The 17393-nt window shown below is 36.8% G+C and overlaps 1 protein-coding gene across 3 annotated transcripts in view; it reads left to right on the forward strand.

Moving 5' to 3' along the window:
• anxa11a (annexin A11a) overlaps positions 1-16413 on the forward strand; it is a 36675-nt gene extending 20262 nt beyond the window's left edge. For all 3 annotated transcript variants that reach the window (XM_051651322.1, XM_051651321.1, XM_051651323.1), the window contains exons 11-15: positions 3170-3263; positions 12300-12395; positions 12859-12917; positions 14307-14429; positions 15643-16413. In XM_051651322.1, the coding sequence (XP_051507282.1) occupies positions 3170-3263; positions 12300-12395; positions 12859-12917; positions 14307-14429; positions 15643-15702 (432 nt within the window). In that variant the 3' untranslated portion in view covers positions 15703-16413. The remainder of the gene's footprint in view (positions 1-3169; positions 3264-12299; positions 12396-12858; positions 12918-14306; positions 14430-15642) is intronic.
• The last annotated feature ends 980 nt before the right edge of the window (positions 16414-17393 follow it).

A 17393-nucleotide genomic window follows, 5' to 3' on the forward strand; every position in this document is an offset into this window, starting at 1 on the left:
TAAGTGTAGTACAATACAAACATTAAAGGTGCTATATGAAAGATTGACAACAAGCGTTTGAAATGGGTACTGCAGTCCAAATTCTAAATATTGGAGAGTTGCCTGCCCCACCCCAGACTCGAAGCTCATGCAGGTTGCCAGAATGTTGACATGCAAATTAGCCAACTCCACATCCGTTTGAAAGGATTTCTGGGCTTTAAGCTGTCTCCATCTTCCAAAGGCATCTCCAACATTTATCCTTGTTTTACTACGCCTCTGGTCATGGTGGTTTTTAGACAGATGGCGAGGCTTTTTAGGTCGGGTGGAATCTGTTATCTCTGATCCAGTTCGTTTGCTGGCTTCCATGGTTGCAGCACGCAGTGTTGTTTGCCTGCAATCTTGTTCACATCTGGCAACCCGGCGGTGTCGAAATACTATTGGTGAGTGGGCAGTGGGCGGGATCACACAGGCCAAAACATAAACAGAAATTCTGGCCTGGAATGGAAACTTCAAAGTAGAATTACTGGCTGTAGCTTTGTTATGGGAGAAGCAAAATTGAAGTATTTCAACTTATCATGTTTCCTAATTCTCTAATGAAATATTATGGTCATTTTATGATTTAGTACAGTAAAAATATTACATATAGCACCTTTAATAGTAGATAAAACACTTGAATGATCATATTAAAATATGCTGGTATCTGTGGTGGTATGTTTTCTATGTAAAAGCGCTTTAAGTGTAGAGTCAGAAAAGTGCTATTAGCGTAAAATGTATTCTTTCAAAATATTTAAGTATACGTGTTTTTTATTTTTATCAAAGCAAGTAATATTTCGGTTTTAAATGTTTACTCGAATAACATAAAATCAACATGAAAATAGAACATTATTACTCTGGCTCTGAATATCTCCCAGTCATGATCACACACAGACAATGTCCAGGTAAGCTCAAATCATAAGATTCATCCAAACAGAAGAGCAGTGCTGAAACACAACTCATGTAAAGTGTTCTTCCACAAACTGCTTGCAATTTTAAGTGTCATGATATCCCAGGTGTGTATGACTGACTTTCTTCACAAGAACACATTTGAAGAAAATTAGAAAAATAGCTTAGCTCAGTAGGTCCTTATAACGCAAGTGGATAGTGATCAGACTTTTGAAGCTCCAAAAATCACAGACAGTCAGCATAAACGTCATCAATACAACTCCAGCGGTTAAATTAATGTCTTCTAAAGCAACACGATCATTTTGGTGCAAAAAATATCAGTATATAAGTACTTTTTTAAACTCTACATCATCCTTCCGGTCAGCAGTGGTATGCGCATGTGATGTAGCGCATTGGCATTTGAAATACGTGAGAACTGAGGCAAGTGCATCACAGCCAGAAGAGCAGCGCTGTTTACAAATGAGAAGGAGGAACGCTGTACAGTAGCTTCGTTGGTTTTGGTTTAGATCTGTATTTATCTGTTTCTTTACTCATAGTGGTCATTTGTGCTTATCCTGGATGTCTCAACCGAGAGGAGAACGTGAGATTACATCCGTAACATGGCAAAGCGAATACGTCACACGAGAGACAGCGTGATCTCCACCCTCTTGTGAATCGTACGAGAAGCATTGGATTATAGTTAAAAAGTACTTCAATATTGATCTTTTTTAGCACCAAAAGTGATTGTATCGCTTTAGAAGACAATAATTTATCCACTGGAGACATATAGATGACGTTTATGCTGACTATCTGTTCTTTTTGGAGCTTCAAATGTTGCATCACCATCCACTTGCATTTTAAGGACCTGCTGAGCAGAGATGCAGCTCTGGAAAAAATTAAGAGACCACTGCAAAATTATCATTTTCTCTGGATTTACTACTTATAGGTATGTATTTGAGTAAAACATTTTTGGTTTATTCTGTAAAGTACTGACAACATTTCTCCCAAATTCCAAATAAAAATATTATCATTTAGAGCATTTATTTGCAGAAAATGACAACTGCTCAAATAATAAAAAAGATGCAGTGTTTTCAGACCTCAAATAATGCACAGAAAACAAGTTCATATTCATTTTTAAACAACACAATATAAATGTTTTAACTTGGGAAGAGTTCAGAAATCAAAATTTGGTGGAATAACACTGATTTTCAATCACAGCTTTCATGCGTCTTGGCATGCTCTCTACCAGTCTTTCACATTGCTGTTGGGTGACTTTATGCCACTCCTGGCACAAAAATTCAAGCAGCTCAGTTTTGTTTGATGGCTTGTGGCCATCCATCTTCCTCTCTATCACATTCTAGAGCTTTTCAATGGGGTTCAGGTCTGGAGATTGGGCTCATCACCGATCCTCCACCAAATTTCACAGTGGGTGCGAGACACTGTGGCTTGAAGGCCTCTCCAGGTCTCCGTCTAACCATTAGACAACCAGGTGGAGGATCGGTGGTGATCTGGGGGTGCTTCAGCAAGGCTGGAATCGGGCAGATTCATCTTTGTGAAGGAAGCATAAATCAAGCCATGTACAAGGTTATCCTGGAAGAAAACTTGCTTCCTTCTGCTCTGACAATGTTCCCCAACTCTGAGGATTGGTTTTTCCAGCAGGACAATGCTCCATGCCACACAAGGTGTGGATGGAGGACCAGCGGATCAAGACCCTGTCATGGCCAGCCCGATCTCCAGACTGGAACCCCATTGAAAACCTCTGGAATGTGATAAAGAGGAAACAAAACCGAGCTGCTTGAATTTTTGTGCCAGGAGTGGCATAAAGTCATCCAACAGCAATGTGAAAGACTGGTAGAGAGCATGCCAAGACGCATGAAAGCTGTGATTTGAAAATCAGTGTTATTCCACCAAATATTGATATCTGAAATCTAAGTTAAAACATTAATATTGTGTTGTTTAAAAATGAATATGAACTTGTTTTCTTTGCATTATTCGAGGTCTGAAAACACTGCATCTTTTTTGTCGCTTTGGCCAGTTGTCATTTTCTGCAAATAAATGCTCTAAATGACAGTATTTTTATTTGGAATTTGGGAGAAATGTTGTCAGTAGTTTATAGAATAAAACAAAAATTTTCATTTTACTCAAAAAGTGAACCTACTCTGAAAAAATAATTACTGGAGTTAAAAAGTGACAGCTAGCCCTGGTTTCCCCTATATTTTTATCATGCTTTGAACAGTCCTTACTATGCTCTGTTTGTCTTTTGCTGCAGGCTCTGTATCAAGCAGGGGAAAATAAACTTGGCACAGATGAGTCTAAGTTCAATGCCATCCTGTGTGCTCGGAGCAAAGCTCACCTCAGAGCAGGTACGTCAGGCCCCTTTGGTAGTTTGATAGTAGTATTCTTTAGTCAAAGTCCCTTGAAGTCAGTTCACTTGGCGACAATGTTGGCAACAAGTACAGCTCTGATCTACCTGAAATTAGACCTTGATTTATTTTTTCAAGATTAATATTTACATAATATATGTCAAATCAGGAAAAAACTGACAACAATGGTGTCATAAGTTTTGCTTCTTTAGCTTCAAGCAGGCCAAAAACTGTTTTACATTTACATTTAGTAATTTAGCAGACGCTTTTATCCAAAGCGACTTAAGGCTAATTTATACTTACTGGGCGAAAAGGCTTCGCTTAGTTCGCACACAAATGATGATGAAATGCAGTGATGTTTTTGTTCTGCCAAGGTATTTCGTTGGGTGAGATTTCTCCTGTTCGTGTATATCTCTGAAGCCTGGTTTATACTTTGGAAGAAGCCAAACTTTTTTCTCCTGGATGAACTAAAGCACCCTAGGCAAACGAAGCCGCCGTTTATACTACGCACGGTGTTGTTTTAAAATTAGTTAATTTAGGGTGATGTCATGGTGTTTAACATACTGTTCCAGCCACAAGTAAACCCAATAATGCAGGTTTTTTCTCTCCGTGGACCGCTGCTTTTAGCACTGTGTCGCTTCTTTGCTTTATTAAACTTGTTTACGTGATGAATGAATGTTTAATGAATGATTATTCATTAAACCACGTGACTGCCGCTGCCTTCAAACTCTCAAGCGCCTCAGTTGAGAGAGTTGATAGAGAGACAGGACAGGGTTTCGATGGCAAAAACTTTTTTAAATGTTTGCGCAGCACGCATTTATCAACGTAAGTGTTTCGAGATATGCGGTGAGGTGGACTGTCTTAGCTCGTTTGAGACGTGGTTTACATTGACCATTCATCCATCCATCCATCCATCCAGTGTGTTAACCGATCTAAGCACATATATTTGTGAATCAACATCTTGGAATTGGTCTCAAAAGTTATTCCAAGACGTTGTAAAAAAACATTCACATATTTTCAATACAGAAGAAATGGCTTGGCATTTATTTGTGAATTAAATTACAGATATAAGATGACCAGTGTGATTATGTGTACTGTATTGTGAGCATACATAACACTGTATAATTTATTTGTGCATTTTGTTTCAAGTAATTGTGAGGATCTTTGATGCTGTTAACTGTATTAGTGAAATAATGCTGAATGACTCGATCAGACAGTTGTTGTGTCCCTTCTCCCCTCACTCCGCTGGTTGCATCTTTTGAAAATGTGCTTAGAACTCAACTGTGCTGAAACAGGGGTGTTGTGATCTTTTAAGGGGGAAAAACAGATGGCGTTCAACATATTTAGTTGGACTTTAACTTTGCCAGCCATACAAATCTTACAATTGGTCATACTTTATCCTGATATTTAGTGAGAGCCAGCATGGGCAACTGACAGATGAGAGATTGCTCGCCCCCCCTCTTTCTCCCCTGCCCTGTCCCACCACTTCCTCCCACTCTGTCCATGAGTTGCATTTTTCAAAACGGCAGACTTCAGCTGAAAGAGGTGTGTTTCGTGATCCTTTAATGAGGATCCAGAGAGTAGAATGCTTTTAGGGTGCTTCCAAATTCAGAGTAGTCTTAAAGTATTAAAATGGGTCTGGGCTTACAGTCAAGCATCTCTTGCCAAAGCTGCAGTTGTAAAAGAGGGCGATGACTCATGATTAGAGCTGGTTTCCAGTTGAACCTCTTTGATTAACCCCGCCTCTAAATCAACACACTGACGGTCTTGTTTTTCCATAGGACAACGCCATTAAAGAACCATATAGGTCCCCTGGTCTTTTGTTGGAACTTTAGTGTATTAGATTATGTAGTGACTGCACAAGGAGAATTTATGGAACAAATTCAACTGTTGAGATGGAGACACTCCCCAAATGAGTTGATGTATTTAGTAGATGAAAGAATATTAATGACAACTTTCAAATTAAGACTAAGGCTATGTTGGGAAAGCAAACTATTCCACACTAATTTTACTATTCATGAGGTTTATGCTATCTATACTGTGCACAGTACGCAAATTTCCTGTATGCAAAGAATACCCAGATGACCCACTACTTGTGCCAAAATGTGCAGTGTGCTCGACTTGATGTTACTTTTACAGGGTGGTGAACTGGAACTAAAAACAGTCATGATTTTTAACATCTCATTTGAAGCCACTGTTTGATCTGACTGCCAAACAGTAATTTCTGCAGAATATATATATATATATAATTTTATTTTTTATTTATTTATTTATTTTTTGCAAAAATTATTGTATGACCTATTTTATGTGACGTCACTGTATGACTACACCGCCATGTTTGTGACCAATATTCCATACACCTTCATTGTGCTTTTTTTGCTCAAATCTGTTTTTATTGTTAGGTTGTTCACATGACTTTTTAAATGTAGCCGGTGCCGATCCTTCCTATTCACCTTATTCACCCCCGCCCCTTTTCCACACTCTGCTCTTCTGAATTTTGTTATCTAACTTCCTGTTTGTATTGAAGCTACTGAGAAGAGTCGATCAAATTGGATTACGTGTGAGAGCAAAGTATTTTTCCCCAAGAGTTGATGGGCTACACAACCCCTTTACTATGAAAATGCTCGTGAGGTGTTTTTTCTGACACCCACGGAGGTAATTTGGACCTGACAGATCACATTCCGACAGCTACGACACACTGCACTTTTTCATAATACAAACGTTTAATTGTTATATGTGTAATTCTACTTAATTTTTAGGTTTCAACTTGTTAATAATTTGAGTTAAATTGTGTAGTTGATATGAAATTTCCAACAGTGACAGCTCATGTTATTACACATGCAAGTTCATAACATTAAAGAAAATTACAGTTGTACTTTTTAAAATGAATTCGTTACCCTACATTTTTTAGAGGCTTAAATGTGATTAAAATGGTTGTAAACGGAATATAAAATAAAACACTTTCGTGTGTGTGTGTGTGTGTGTGTGTGTGTGTGTTGCACCCCTTCCCCTGTCACAGATTAACGATCAAAAAATCTGCTTATCTTAACTATAACATGATTGATCAATGACATGAGAAGATGGTCAGAGGTGTCATATGAGATATTTTTAATGACTTTGTGTTGTCTCTTGGAGTTTTATGAGAAAAGAGGCATATCAGTAGGTCCACAGCTTGAAGGTAGGATCTTGTGAATTTATGAATGAAATCCTCTTGTTTTAAAATCTCCCCTGAACACTTTAAAATACTCATGATAGCTTATGACAACTCTATAACCTGTAAATCCACTTCGCTAGCTAATTACACTTTGACATCAACACCAAAGTTATCTATATAGAACCGCTAGAGCGGAAGTTCCGAGATACAATTTTCAAGATGGCTGCGCGCTAGATTCTCTGGTGCATTAGGTGAACATGCAAGTTGCGTAGGGCCCCCGATCCGCCACGGGGCCCCCATGTTGTCGAAGGCATTATAAGCAGCCAAGTACTAGTATTTGTTGCCATGCAAACAGGAACAGGAGGGCTGCATCCGTAAACTGGAAAATGCTACTTTCGGAGGCTGTATGGAGATATAAGCTGTACCCAGACCAGTTTCCTAAAACTGTTCCATTCATCCAAAAACTGTGTCTGTTAAGCCGTTAACTGATTAAGCAGCAAAGCATCATAACAATAACAGTAAAATAATAATAATAATAACATGTAAATAAAATTGACATGTCAACTGTAGAGGAGGGAGTTGAGGGGTTGTTATAATTATTATAATAAATTGTTTCGTTCCCATTTCGGACATTTGCCAAGTAAAATGAGATGCGTAGCGTAGTAGATAGGAATGGCTATGGTTACTACATGTCAGGAACTAAACAAAGGAGAAATGCAAGGAAAGTGAAATGATCAAGCAAGAACAAGGTATGTACTTTTATAATATGTAAAATTCTAATTTAATCTTTACATTATCATTAGAAAGCTCAAACTCCAGTTCTCCAGCTTCGATATTAGAGCACTGTTTTACAACAGAAATACCACATCAAAAGTAATTTCGTAATTTGTGTCAGGAGTACACATCAAAGCAAAATGTATGATTTGTAATCAAGAATGTAATAATCGTATACCTGTTTCATGCAAGCTCTGCTGCTGAATAGGCTATGTCATGTCATTGCAATATCCATTAGAACTTTTAGTTCAGAGTGTGCACATTTAGAGAAATATGCTCTTATGTTAACTTCTGATTTCTTAAGAAATATCTGAATATCTTTCAGATTTTCTGCTAAATTTTGCGATCAATAAAGCATTCAACTGTGATACTTTTCAGAAAGATAGATGGCGCAAGAGCATTATTTTTGGTGAGCATTTTTAATGTAAATACTACAAATTATGCATACAAAAAACAAGCTTGTAACAAAATGTGTGATAAATGTGTTAACTTGCATATATTTAAAGGGCAGTAATACATTATGAAATATTTTAACTTCATCAAACACTTTAAATATTGGTGAATTTAACAAATACAGTAGTCTCCTACAGTATGTGTGCAAGGGTTTGGTGAAATTCAGCAGAGTTCAGGCAGTTCTGGCTCATGCTGCTATATCTTTTCTGACTCATCTGAATGATGGGGTGCGTTCCATTCAGAAGTGATCATCTCTATGGTCATTGGTCATTTTATTGGAAATTCTGTTTGGAACGATGCTAAGCTTGCTTGCCATTATTATTCTTCCATTGAAAAGCCCTGCAAAGGCATAATTTAAGCCTTTTTCAAAGTGTCCAAAAATCCTCTAGACTACATTACATTGACAGAATGTTAAAATGAGCTAAGAGTTTGTTTTTGAATGCTGTAAAAACGTACAAGCCCTTTAATCTGCTTTAAGATGCTCTCTTCTCTCTCTCTCTCTCTTTCTTTCTTTCTTACTGTAAGTCCTGTAAAATTTATAATTTTAAGCATTTAAAACTATTTTTGTCAGGTTTTGTCAGACCAATATTATAGTTTGTCTCGACAAACTTTACGTACTAGTTTAATCAGTAATTTTTGTCGCACACAAAATTAAATATTAATATTTTCTTTTTCCCAACCATTAAGCCAAGTTATTTTTTGTAATGTAGGGCAAACATGCAGTTATAGCAATAAATGGTATAATAAACGTTTTTGTTCGACAGCCCTTTTATTTAAATTTTACACTGTAAAATCGAATTAGTTGACCTTACTTAGGTTTTTCAAGGTAATTGGTTTGTATGCTTTTTCTAAATAAAAATACTTGTTTGGTTCAAGTAAACTGAACTTAATTTTTTAAGTAACATTAACTAGTTACAAGTAATCTTAACTTATCTGTGATTAAAATATCGTTGTTTTGATTTAATTATTTAAACTGGGTTATAACATGTCTTATACAGAATAAGGGAAATTATAACTAGACTCTAGGTTAGCCAGATGGCACACTGGACTCTACTTAGTACTTCTTAGTGCACATAAATCTTCACTTTTGTAAAGTCCAGTTGAGTAAAGAAGAATGGCTTAAACTTAACAGGCTCCAAGTTCACCAGAGGTAACAATAATCACCCTCATGGTGACTTCACAAAAATCTCAATTATCAACCAGCTACTACAAAACAACAACAACATTAATCATAAGAATTAAAACTAAATACATTTTTTAGTTAAAAAAATAAATAAACATTTTACTACGTAAGCTCCCTTGTTTTGGCCAAACAAACATAATTTATTCAAGTGCAAGGGTTTATGGGTATTCCACACAGCCGCAATTTTGTACTTGGTAATTTTGAGTTAGTAGTACTCGAAGCCAAAATGTAAAGAACTTTGTATTTGAGTTATGATTCCAAAATGTGACATTTCAGGTAGATTAATTAGGACCACTTAAATGTTCTTATTCATGACAACTTTAGGATTTAGAGAGTAACAGTAACTTAATTAAAATATGTAAGAATAGTAAACATTTAAGATTAAGTTGAGTAAACTATTTTTTTATAATTTGAGATTAATATTAGTGTTTACAGTGAATAAAGCTTAACCATATAAAGCCTAACATATTAAATAATAGTCAGAAAATTATATTTTTTAACCTGTTTAAACCTTTTTTTCTTAAATATAATGTAAGTTTAAGCACATGTGGCTTGAATTCAATAAATACTCATTTTGAAATATCAGTAACAATATAAACACTATTGTTAATTTTACTTCATCAAAATCAGCAAAGATTTCACATAAAAAAAGATGATTACATCAAAATAGGTAGCTATACTGGAAATTATATTACAAGGTCTTCTATTTCCAGAAGAGCACTGAAATTTTCACCAGGATACAGTAGACATCTCCTACACATTATGATGATGTGTAGAGGCTTTAGAAAGTCTTGTATCAAATATGATATGCATGGCATTATAGGGTTAAAGGGTGGCTCAAAATGTTTTATTAGAAACAGGAAGGCAAAAGGGTCCTATAAGAGGGCTGGGGGGGCCCTCATAGTCACAGGGCCCTGTTAAGGGGGCCTTGAATAAGCTGTGGGGCCCACATATTTAAGCATATGCAAACATTTGTTTTCAAAGTTGAAGTCAAGGGCCCCTGGGCACTGGCCCTATTGGCCTGGTCCATAATTCACCCATGGCTAGGACTAGCACTGAATGTAGCCCATGTCAGACACTGGTCTGAACAGCCGACACTCCTAAACTGCACTCCTTGAGCATGCCTATAACAAACTCTGGCCTGTTCATCATTATAGTATGAATAATTAATTAAATTGTAATTAAAAATTTTATTATTCGTTTTTAAAGCAGATAGGACACATGACTATCTGATAGCATGTTGATGGATAAAGTATTTTTATGTAGTCATTTGCCTTCATATGGTGCATTTTAAATAATCATCGAAGTTCAAGTGTAATATAATCTACGAGCGAAACACACCATAAAATCAAAAGACAGCAGGAAAAACGGCATTACATATACGTAAATTAAGAAGAGTTATCTTTATTTATTTCATATTTCCATTGACTGGATTGCATTCGTATTTTGATACAGTTTGATAAATATAGAAACTGTGTTTTCTGATCGCGTGACATGACCAAAGAGTGCCGTTATATAAATCTACTTCTGTATCTTTTCATACACATATTTAACATGTAATCCAAACGAATCGCTGAACCTAACTGTTGAAGTCCATACTTTTATTTCGTTTTCCTTAAAAAGAATCTAGACAGATATGACTCTCACTTAAAAGTTTTAAAATATAACAGGCATATATACGCTGGAAATCAAGTGTGCAAATGACGAATGTTGAGGTAGATTCATGTAAAAATCACATTAAATCTGATCTGGCTGTTCACACTGAAGACACATTGGAAAAAATCAGATTTATTTCCACATATGAAAGTGGCCCAGATCGGATTTGAAAATGTCAGATTCAAAGCGCTTTTGGCTGTTCACACGATCATCCAATTAACAGAAATGTGTCACATGAAGGGGCCTGGGTAGCTCAGTGGTAAAATATGCTGGCTACCACCCCTGGAGTCACAAGTTCGAATCCAGGGCGTGCTGAGTGACTCCAGCCAGGTCTCCTAAGCAACCAAATTGGCCCGGTTGCTAGGGAGGGTAGAGTCACATGGGGTAACCTCCTCGTGGTCACTATAATGTGGTTCATTCTCGGTGGGGTGCATGGTGAGTTGAGTGTGGATGCCGTGGTGGATGGCATGAAGCCTCCACGTGTGCTATGTCTCCGTGGCAACGCGTTCAACAAGCCACGTGATAAGATGCGCGGGTTGATGGTCTCAGATGCGGAGGCAACTGGGATTTGTCCTCTGCCACCCGGACTGAGGCAAATCACTACGCGACCACGAGGACTTAATAGCACATTGGGAATTGGGCATTCCAAATTGGGAGTAAAAAGGGGAAAAATTCCCCTGCCAAAAAAATGGTTGGCGTGTGTACTCGCCAGTCACGCATCAGACTTGCCTGCGTCGGTGGATGAATCGTGGATAAAATATCTTTAAATGTCAATGAAAGTTACATTTGGCAATATTTGTTCTGTCTTCAGATCTGTATGAACTTTTCCTGGGACTTGGCATGGATCAAAAGCAATTTTTGATGTTTTTCTTGAAATCGTTTTTTGAGTGTTTGTCCATTTACCGCCATTGTTTCCTCCTGCTGATGGTCACAAATATGGGGGCTAAGGGGAAAAGTGATGTCACTGAAACAGGTCATATATATATATATATATATATATATATATATATATATATATATATTTTTTATTTACTGGACGCAACTCTCATGCAATGTTGGAAACATTTATCGTGGAATAATGCCTGCTGTTTCATTTCATTTCCTTTTTTTTTTCACCCAATTTGGAATTCCCAATGCACTTTTAAGTCCTTGTGGTTGCGTAGTGATTCACCTCAATCCGGGTGGCGGAGGACGAATCCCAGCTGCCTCCGTGTCTGAGACTGTCAACCCGCGCATCTTATCACGTGGCTTGTTGAGCGTGTTGCCACGGAGATATAGTGCGTGTGGAGGCTTCACGCTATTCTCTGCGGCATCCACGCTCAACTCACCACGCGCCCCACCGAGAGCGAACCACATTATAGCGACCACAAGGAGGTTACCCCATGTGACTCTACCCTCCCTAGCAACCGGGCCAATTTGTTGCTTAGGAGACCTGGCTGGAGTCACTCAGCACGCCCTGGGATTCGAGCTAGCGAACTCCAGGGATGGTAGCCAGCGTCTTTTACCACTGAGCTACCCAGGCCCCCTCATTTCCTATTTTTAAAGAATAGTAGGCAGTATACAGTGTAAACAGATCGTTATTCAGTAAATAGTAAGCTTGTATTGCATTCTGAACTGCACATAGCCACAGACTCATGAGGAGAATGGGCAGATTAATGAACTATTATGTCTGTTAATTTCTGATTAAAAACTATTGATTGCTTAAATGCCATTAGTGCTTTCACATGCTGATGTCCATTTAAACAGTTGCCATTTGTTGCAGTGTTGTGCCGAAATGTTGAGTGTTTTAAGACATTTTGTGTGTTTATGTTGACAGTGTTTCATGAGTACCAGCACATGTGTGGCAGAGACATTGAAAAGAGTATTGAGAGGGAGATGTCTGGAGACCTTCAGAGTGGCATGCTGGCTGTCGGTGAGCTCTCTGATCCGTCCTTTATAATTGTTTGTGATGTTATCTCCTTTACACACTTTATAATTGTATTTCTTAACTTGCTTTACATCCTGCTGGCCCCTTTAAGGGTAATGCTGTGATAGGGTAAATATGTGGTAATATATTTTAATCACACACAAAGAGTTCCATATCACATACTGTAGCTGGCGTGTTGTACCTGCTTGCTGTGTTATAGTGCATGATTTTCTTTCAATTGGTCGTGTTCATATTAAAGTGTGTTTAGTGTGTTGTTTCAGTATGCTGTGGTGAACAGTCAATTGTTTCTTTTAGAAATGACATTTCCCTCCACATGAATGCTACTGTCTTTCTTTTGGTTATATTTTCTCATTTACGTTTCAAGATCTGTCTTGTTTGCTCTGTTATACACTTATTAGCTGCTGGGTAAGTGTGCATGATGAGTCTCAACATGTTGTTCTCTGTACAGTGAAATGCATTAAAAACACACCTGCCTACTTCGCTGAGAGACTCTACAAGGCCATGAAGGTGAGACAAATCCTTTTCGGCATGGATGAGCTTTATTGACCTTAAAGTGAAAGTGATTCTCATTGACTAATCATGATTAAGTGCTACAAACAAAAGTGTGGTTTTAAGTAATTTTTTACTAGTTTTTTAAAAGTAATTCTGTACTAGTGGCTCTCAAACTGTGTTATGGTACACAGAGTGCCCCCAGGTGGTGCACAAGATTATTCCTAATTTCTGATTTAGAAAGAAGCTAATCAAATCTGTACACCAGATGTTTAATTAACACATACTAAAAAGGAAAGGCATATACCAGTGTGGTTAGCTTTTAAAATGAGGCAAAGCGCCAATTCAGGGTTGTTTTTGTCCCTTGTAAGTTCATATTTCATATATAATTTCATACTGTATATGAACACTCAAAAAGAAAAAAAAAATTTTTGTTCTTTTTTTTTTTTTTTCATAACATTCCATCAAATTGAATTTTGTAATGTTTAATAAAATTTAATTAATAAAAGTTCAAATCCTTTTGTTATGAAATTGAAATGCATAAATCTAACAAATGGGCTAAAATAAAATTTATTTTATATGTAAATATATATATTTCATTTATTTTTAAATATTTAAAAACAATTGCTGTTTTCATATACTGTATGTAACATATTTTCCCAAATCAAAGTGGAATTTAAATATATATGAGCAAATATATGAAATATAGTTTAAATGTTCATGGCCATATATCAGATTTCTGTATGGGAAGGGATATGGAATACCTTTCAACACTATTAACAAGCATACAGTACTATAATGTTTTGTGTGCTCAAATTAACAGACTATTTATTAAACCAAGTCAAAATAAAAAACTTGTTTATGTGTTTATATATATATATATATATATTTATTTATTTATTTATTTATTTATTTTTTGCTTCAAAATTAGTACTTATCTTTTACTATTAATTGTGTTTTGGCTAATATTATTAATAGTTACCATATTTTCAGATCATTTACTCCTCGGTAAGTACCACAGGTGTCATGATGGCATTCAACCATATTGTATATCTTCAGAAGACTTGGATTATGATGCGTGGACTACTTTTATGATACTTTTGGGTCTTTTTTAGGCTTATAAAGTGAGGCAGTGGATAGCAACTCTTAGCAGCCATTCCTAATGAGCTTTAATGCTGATATTAATATCATGTGTAGGTGGTACTTGGAGATTTTTATTTGATGAAAGGTGGTACTTGGCCTGAAAAGTTTGAGAACCACTGTAATAGGGTACTTCGAGTAAATTACTTAAGTCATAGGGGTTTGAATGACTGAAAGTTGGGATCCCAACACGTATTGAATGAAATGCCTCAGTTCAAATCATAACAGGCTTAAAAACTAAGAAAAATTGTATATGCTTATATACAGGGAGCAGGAACCAAGGATCGCACTCTGATCCGCATCATGGTGACCCGCTCTGAGGTGGATATGCTGGATATACGTCAGGAATACATGAAGAATTACGGGAAATCCCTGTACACAGCCATATCTGTGAGTAGCTGTGTAACAACCCTGCGAACCAAATATCACAGTTTTAAAAAAAAAAAATTATTCATATTTATAGTGGGGCCAAATGTCTGTGAAATAAAAAGTTTTACAATTACTGTATGAAAAACTTCTAAACAATGAAAAGTTATGATGTAAAATGAAGAAGAAATTAAGATTCTGCACTTTTTCTAGGTCATCAAATGTAAGCAAAAAAAGTATTTTGCTGATGATATTAAATGTAATGAAGAGGGGGCCTGGGTAGCTCAGCGAGTATTGGCGCTAACTACCACACCTGGAGTCACGAGTTCGAATCCAGGGCGCGCTGAATGACTCCAGCCAGGTCTCCTAAGCAACCAAATTGGCCCAGTTGCTATGGAGGGCAGAGGGGTAACCTCCTCGTGGTCGCTATAATGTGGTTCTCGCTCTCGGAGGGGCACGTGGTGAGTTGTGCGTGGATGCCACGGAGAATAGCGTGAAGCCTCCACACGCGCTACGTTTCCGTGGTAACACGCTCAACAAGCCAAACGATAAGATGCACAGACGCAGAGGCAACTGAGATTCGTCCTCCGCCACCCGAGTTACTACGCCACCACGAGGACTTAAAGTGCATTGGGAATTGGGCATACCAAATTAAAATAAAAAAAAAATAAAAAATTTAATGAAGAAATCTGATTTAATTTAATTTAATCCGTCTGCAAAATCATCCACCAAACTATATATGCCCTCTCCCGAACGCACATCGTCCGACAATTCATAGTGTATGTTTTCTCATGGATGCAGATCTATGTATCTATCTATCTAGGCCTAACTGTCTGTCTGTCCATCCGTCCATCCATCCATCAAAGCCTATTTGATATATATTTCCCGCTATCTGAGGAGTTTGCTGAGAAATAGCGCTTCCCTGTTACCAATCACATTGGGCGATTTAAAAGAGTGTGCTCATAAAATGTGACGTCATCCATAGCAACGAGGTCAACTCTGCCTTAGTCTTAAATTAAGATTTCCTTAGTAAAACTTGTTCTTAGCAGTTTTGTGAATAGCTTTTAATCAAAAACTTTAAGCTAGGAACTCTTTGGAGAACTCCTAGTGGTAAGATCAAAATCTTTGTGAATACAGGCCCTGACCTTTGGACCTCATTGTATATATGCTGGAGCATTTTTAAAAGCTGTATTGTAATAATAACCTTGATAAAACTGTAATAAATCTGTATTTGTAGGGAGACACCTCAGGAGATTACAAGAAACTACTGCTGAAGCTCTGCGGTGGAAGCGATTAAAGACTATTGATGTTAGCAGGCTACAGAGGACATGAAGCCACACCATGATTTATACACCTTACTCTAGTTTGCACTCTACTATGTACTTGCATGTTTTATCCATACTCAATCCAAAAGCACTTATGTGGATATATGTTGCACATTACATTTCATGCTGTTTTATTTCTATTTTTTATTACAATCTCAAGAGTAGCAAACTATCTATCTCTTTACGTGTCTTCTATGCTGAAAGCAGTGGCCTAGCCAATCATGGAATTATTTTTATCAGAGAGAGTGCATATATATTGGATGTATTTGTTTCCACAAGTATATTTTGTTCGTAAGTTGATGCCGACAAAAATGTGTGTTTACTATTGTGTACACATCTGAATAACAAATACCAAGTTCACTGACTTTTATGTATTTGGAGTAATTTACATATATTGAGGAAAATGTGCCATAGGTTTTAGTTTTAGACATTAAAATGAGCATTCATTTGTGTCCATTTCAAAGTAAAGAAATTTATATTTACCGTGTATTATGCTTAATATGCTCTTTTTTTTTTTTTAACCATGCATGTTTCTTTTGTTGTAGTTGTTATGTTTGTCAATCACCTATCTATTGAGGCAAAAAAGAGGTAATGATGGTGCTGTCTTTGTGTGTCTTTTTTGTTTACCCTGTATGCAGCCAAGCACATACATGAAATGCTAAATAAAACTTGCCTGAAAGAGATTATTACTCATGTGTTCAACTCAAATTAACGTAATAATTCTTCATTAACCCTCTTAGTACTGACTTTTGGAGCGTATTGTGCTGTGACCTCAAAAAGCCTGATTAGTATTTAAATCAACATGCATGTAATTATTCCTCATAGATCACAGCAGTGCACATAGAATAAGGAGAGGCGACTTCAGATCATTTTCAGACAGAATTTTAATCATAAAACACAATAATAATTGATGTAATTAGTTCCTGCAAATTTGGCTCTAACCTCTTTGAGAACATGAAAAAAAAATCAAATAAATAAATCTGTAATTAGCCATGTTAAAAAATAAATAAATAAAAAAAAAAACCCTTTTAATTGCTGTGGAGATTCCTAGCTTACTGTGACTGAATCATTGGATACATCCATCATTTGTAGCCCACAACCTCCTCTCCTGTGCGTGTGTGTGTGTGAGAGAGAGAGAGAGAGAGAGAGACTGCTTCAAAAATAAGCTCAACTGCAATGCCATCCAACAACAGGGGCAAAGTGCTGTGGAAGGCAAGTCAAAGCTAGACAAGCAAATGTGGGGTTAAATTGCATTCATTTCATTCAGATTTTAAAAGAAGGGCAGAGAACATTGTTTACATTATTCACAGAAAGATTTTAGCTGAGAGAGTATCTCTCTAGAATCAAGTAGGGCCTACATGATATGAATAGAGTTTCCTTGATGAATAGCATTCTGCTCAAGCATCAGTCTAAAGGTTTGAAAGCAAATAAAATACCTTGGATGGATACATAAAACAACTAAATATTTTAGGAACATTATATTGGTGAGAGAGTGTGATGTACCAACTAAATCTGTCTCACACTTTGTTTAGCATCATTATACATATTATTACATTTAAAGGAATATTCCTGATTCAATACAAGTTAAACGCAATTAACAGCATTAGTGGCATAATGTTAATTTCCACTACATAAATAAATCATTTTGACGCGTCCCTCCTCT

The sequence above is a fragment of the Myxocyprinus asiaticus genome, chromosome 23 (genome assembly GCF_019703515.2).
Source record: "Myxocyprinus asiaticus isolate MX2 ecotype Aquarium Trade chromosome 23, UBuf_Myxa_2, whole genome shotgun sequence".
Lineage (NCBI taxonomy): Eukaryota > Metazoa > Chordata > Actinopteri > Cypriniformes > Catostomidae > Myxocyprinus > Myxocyprinus asiaticus.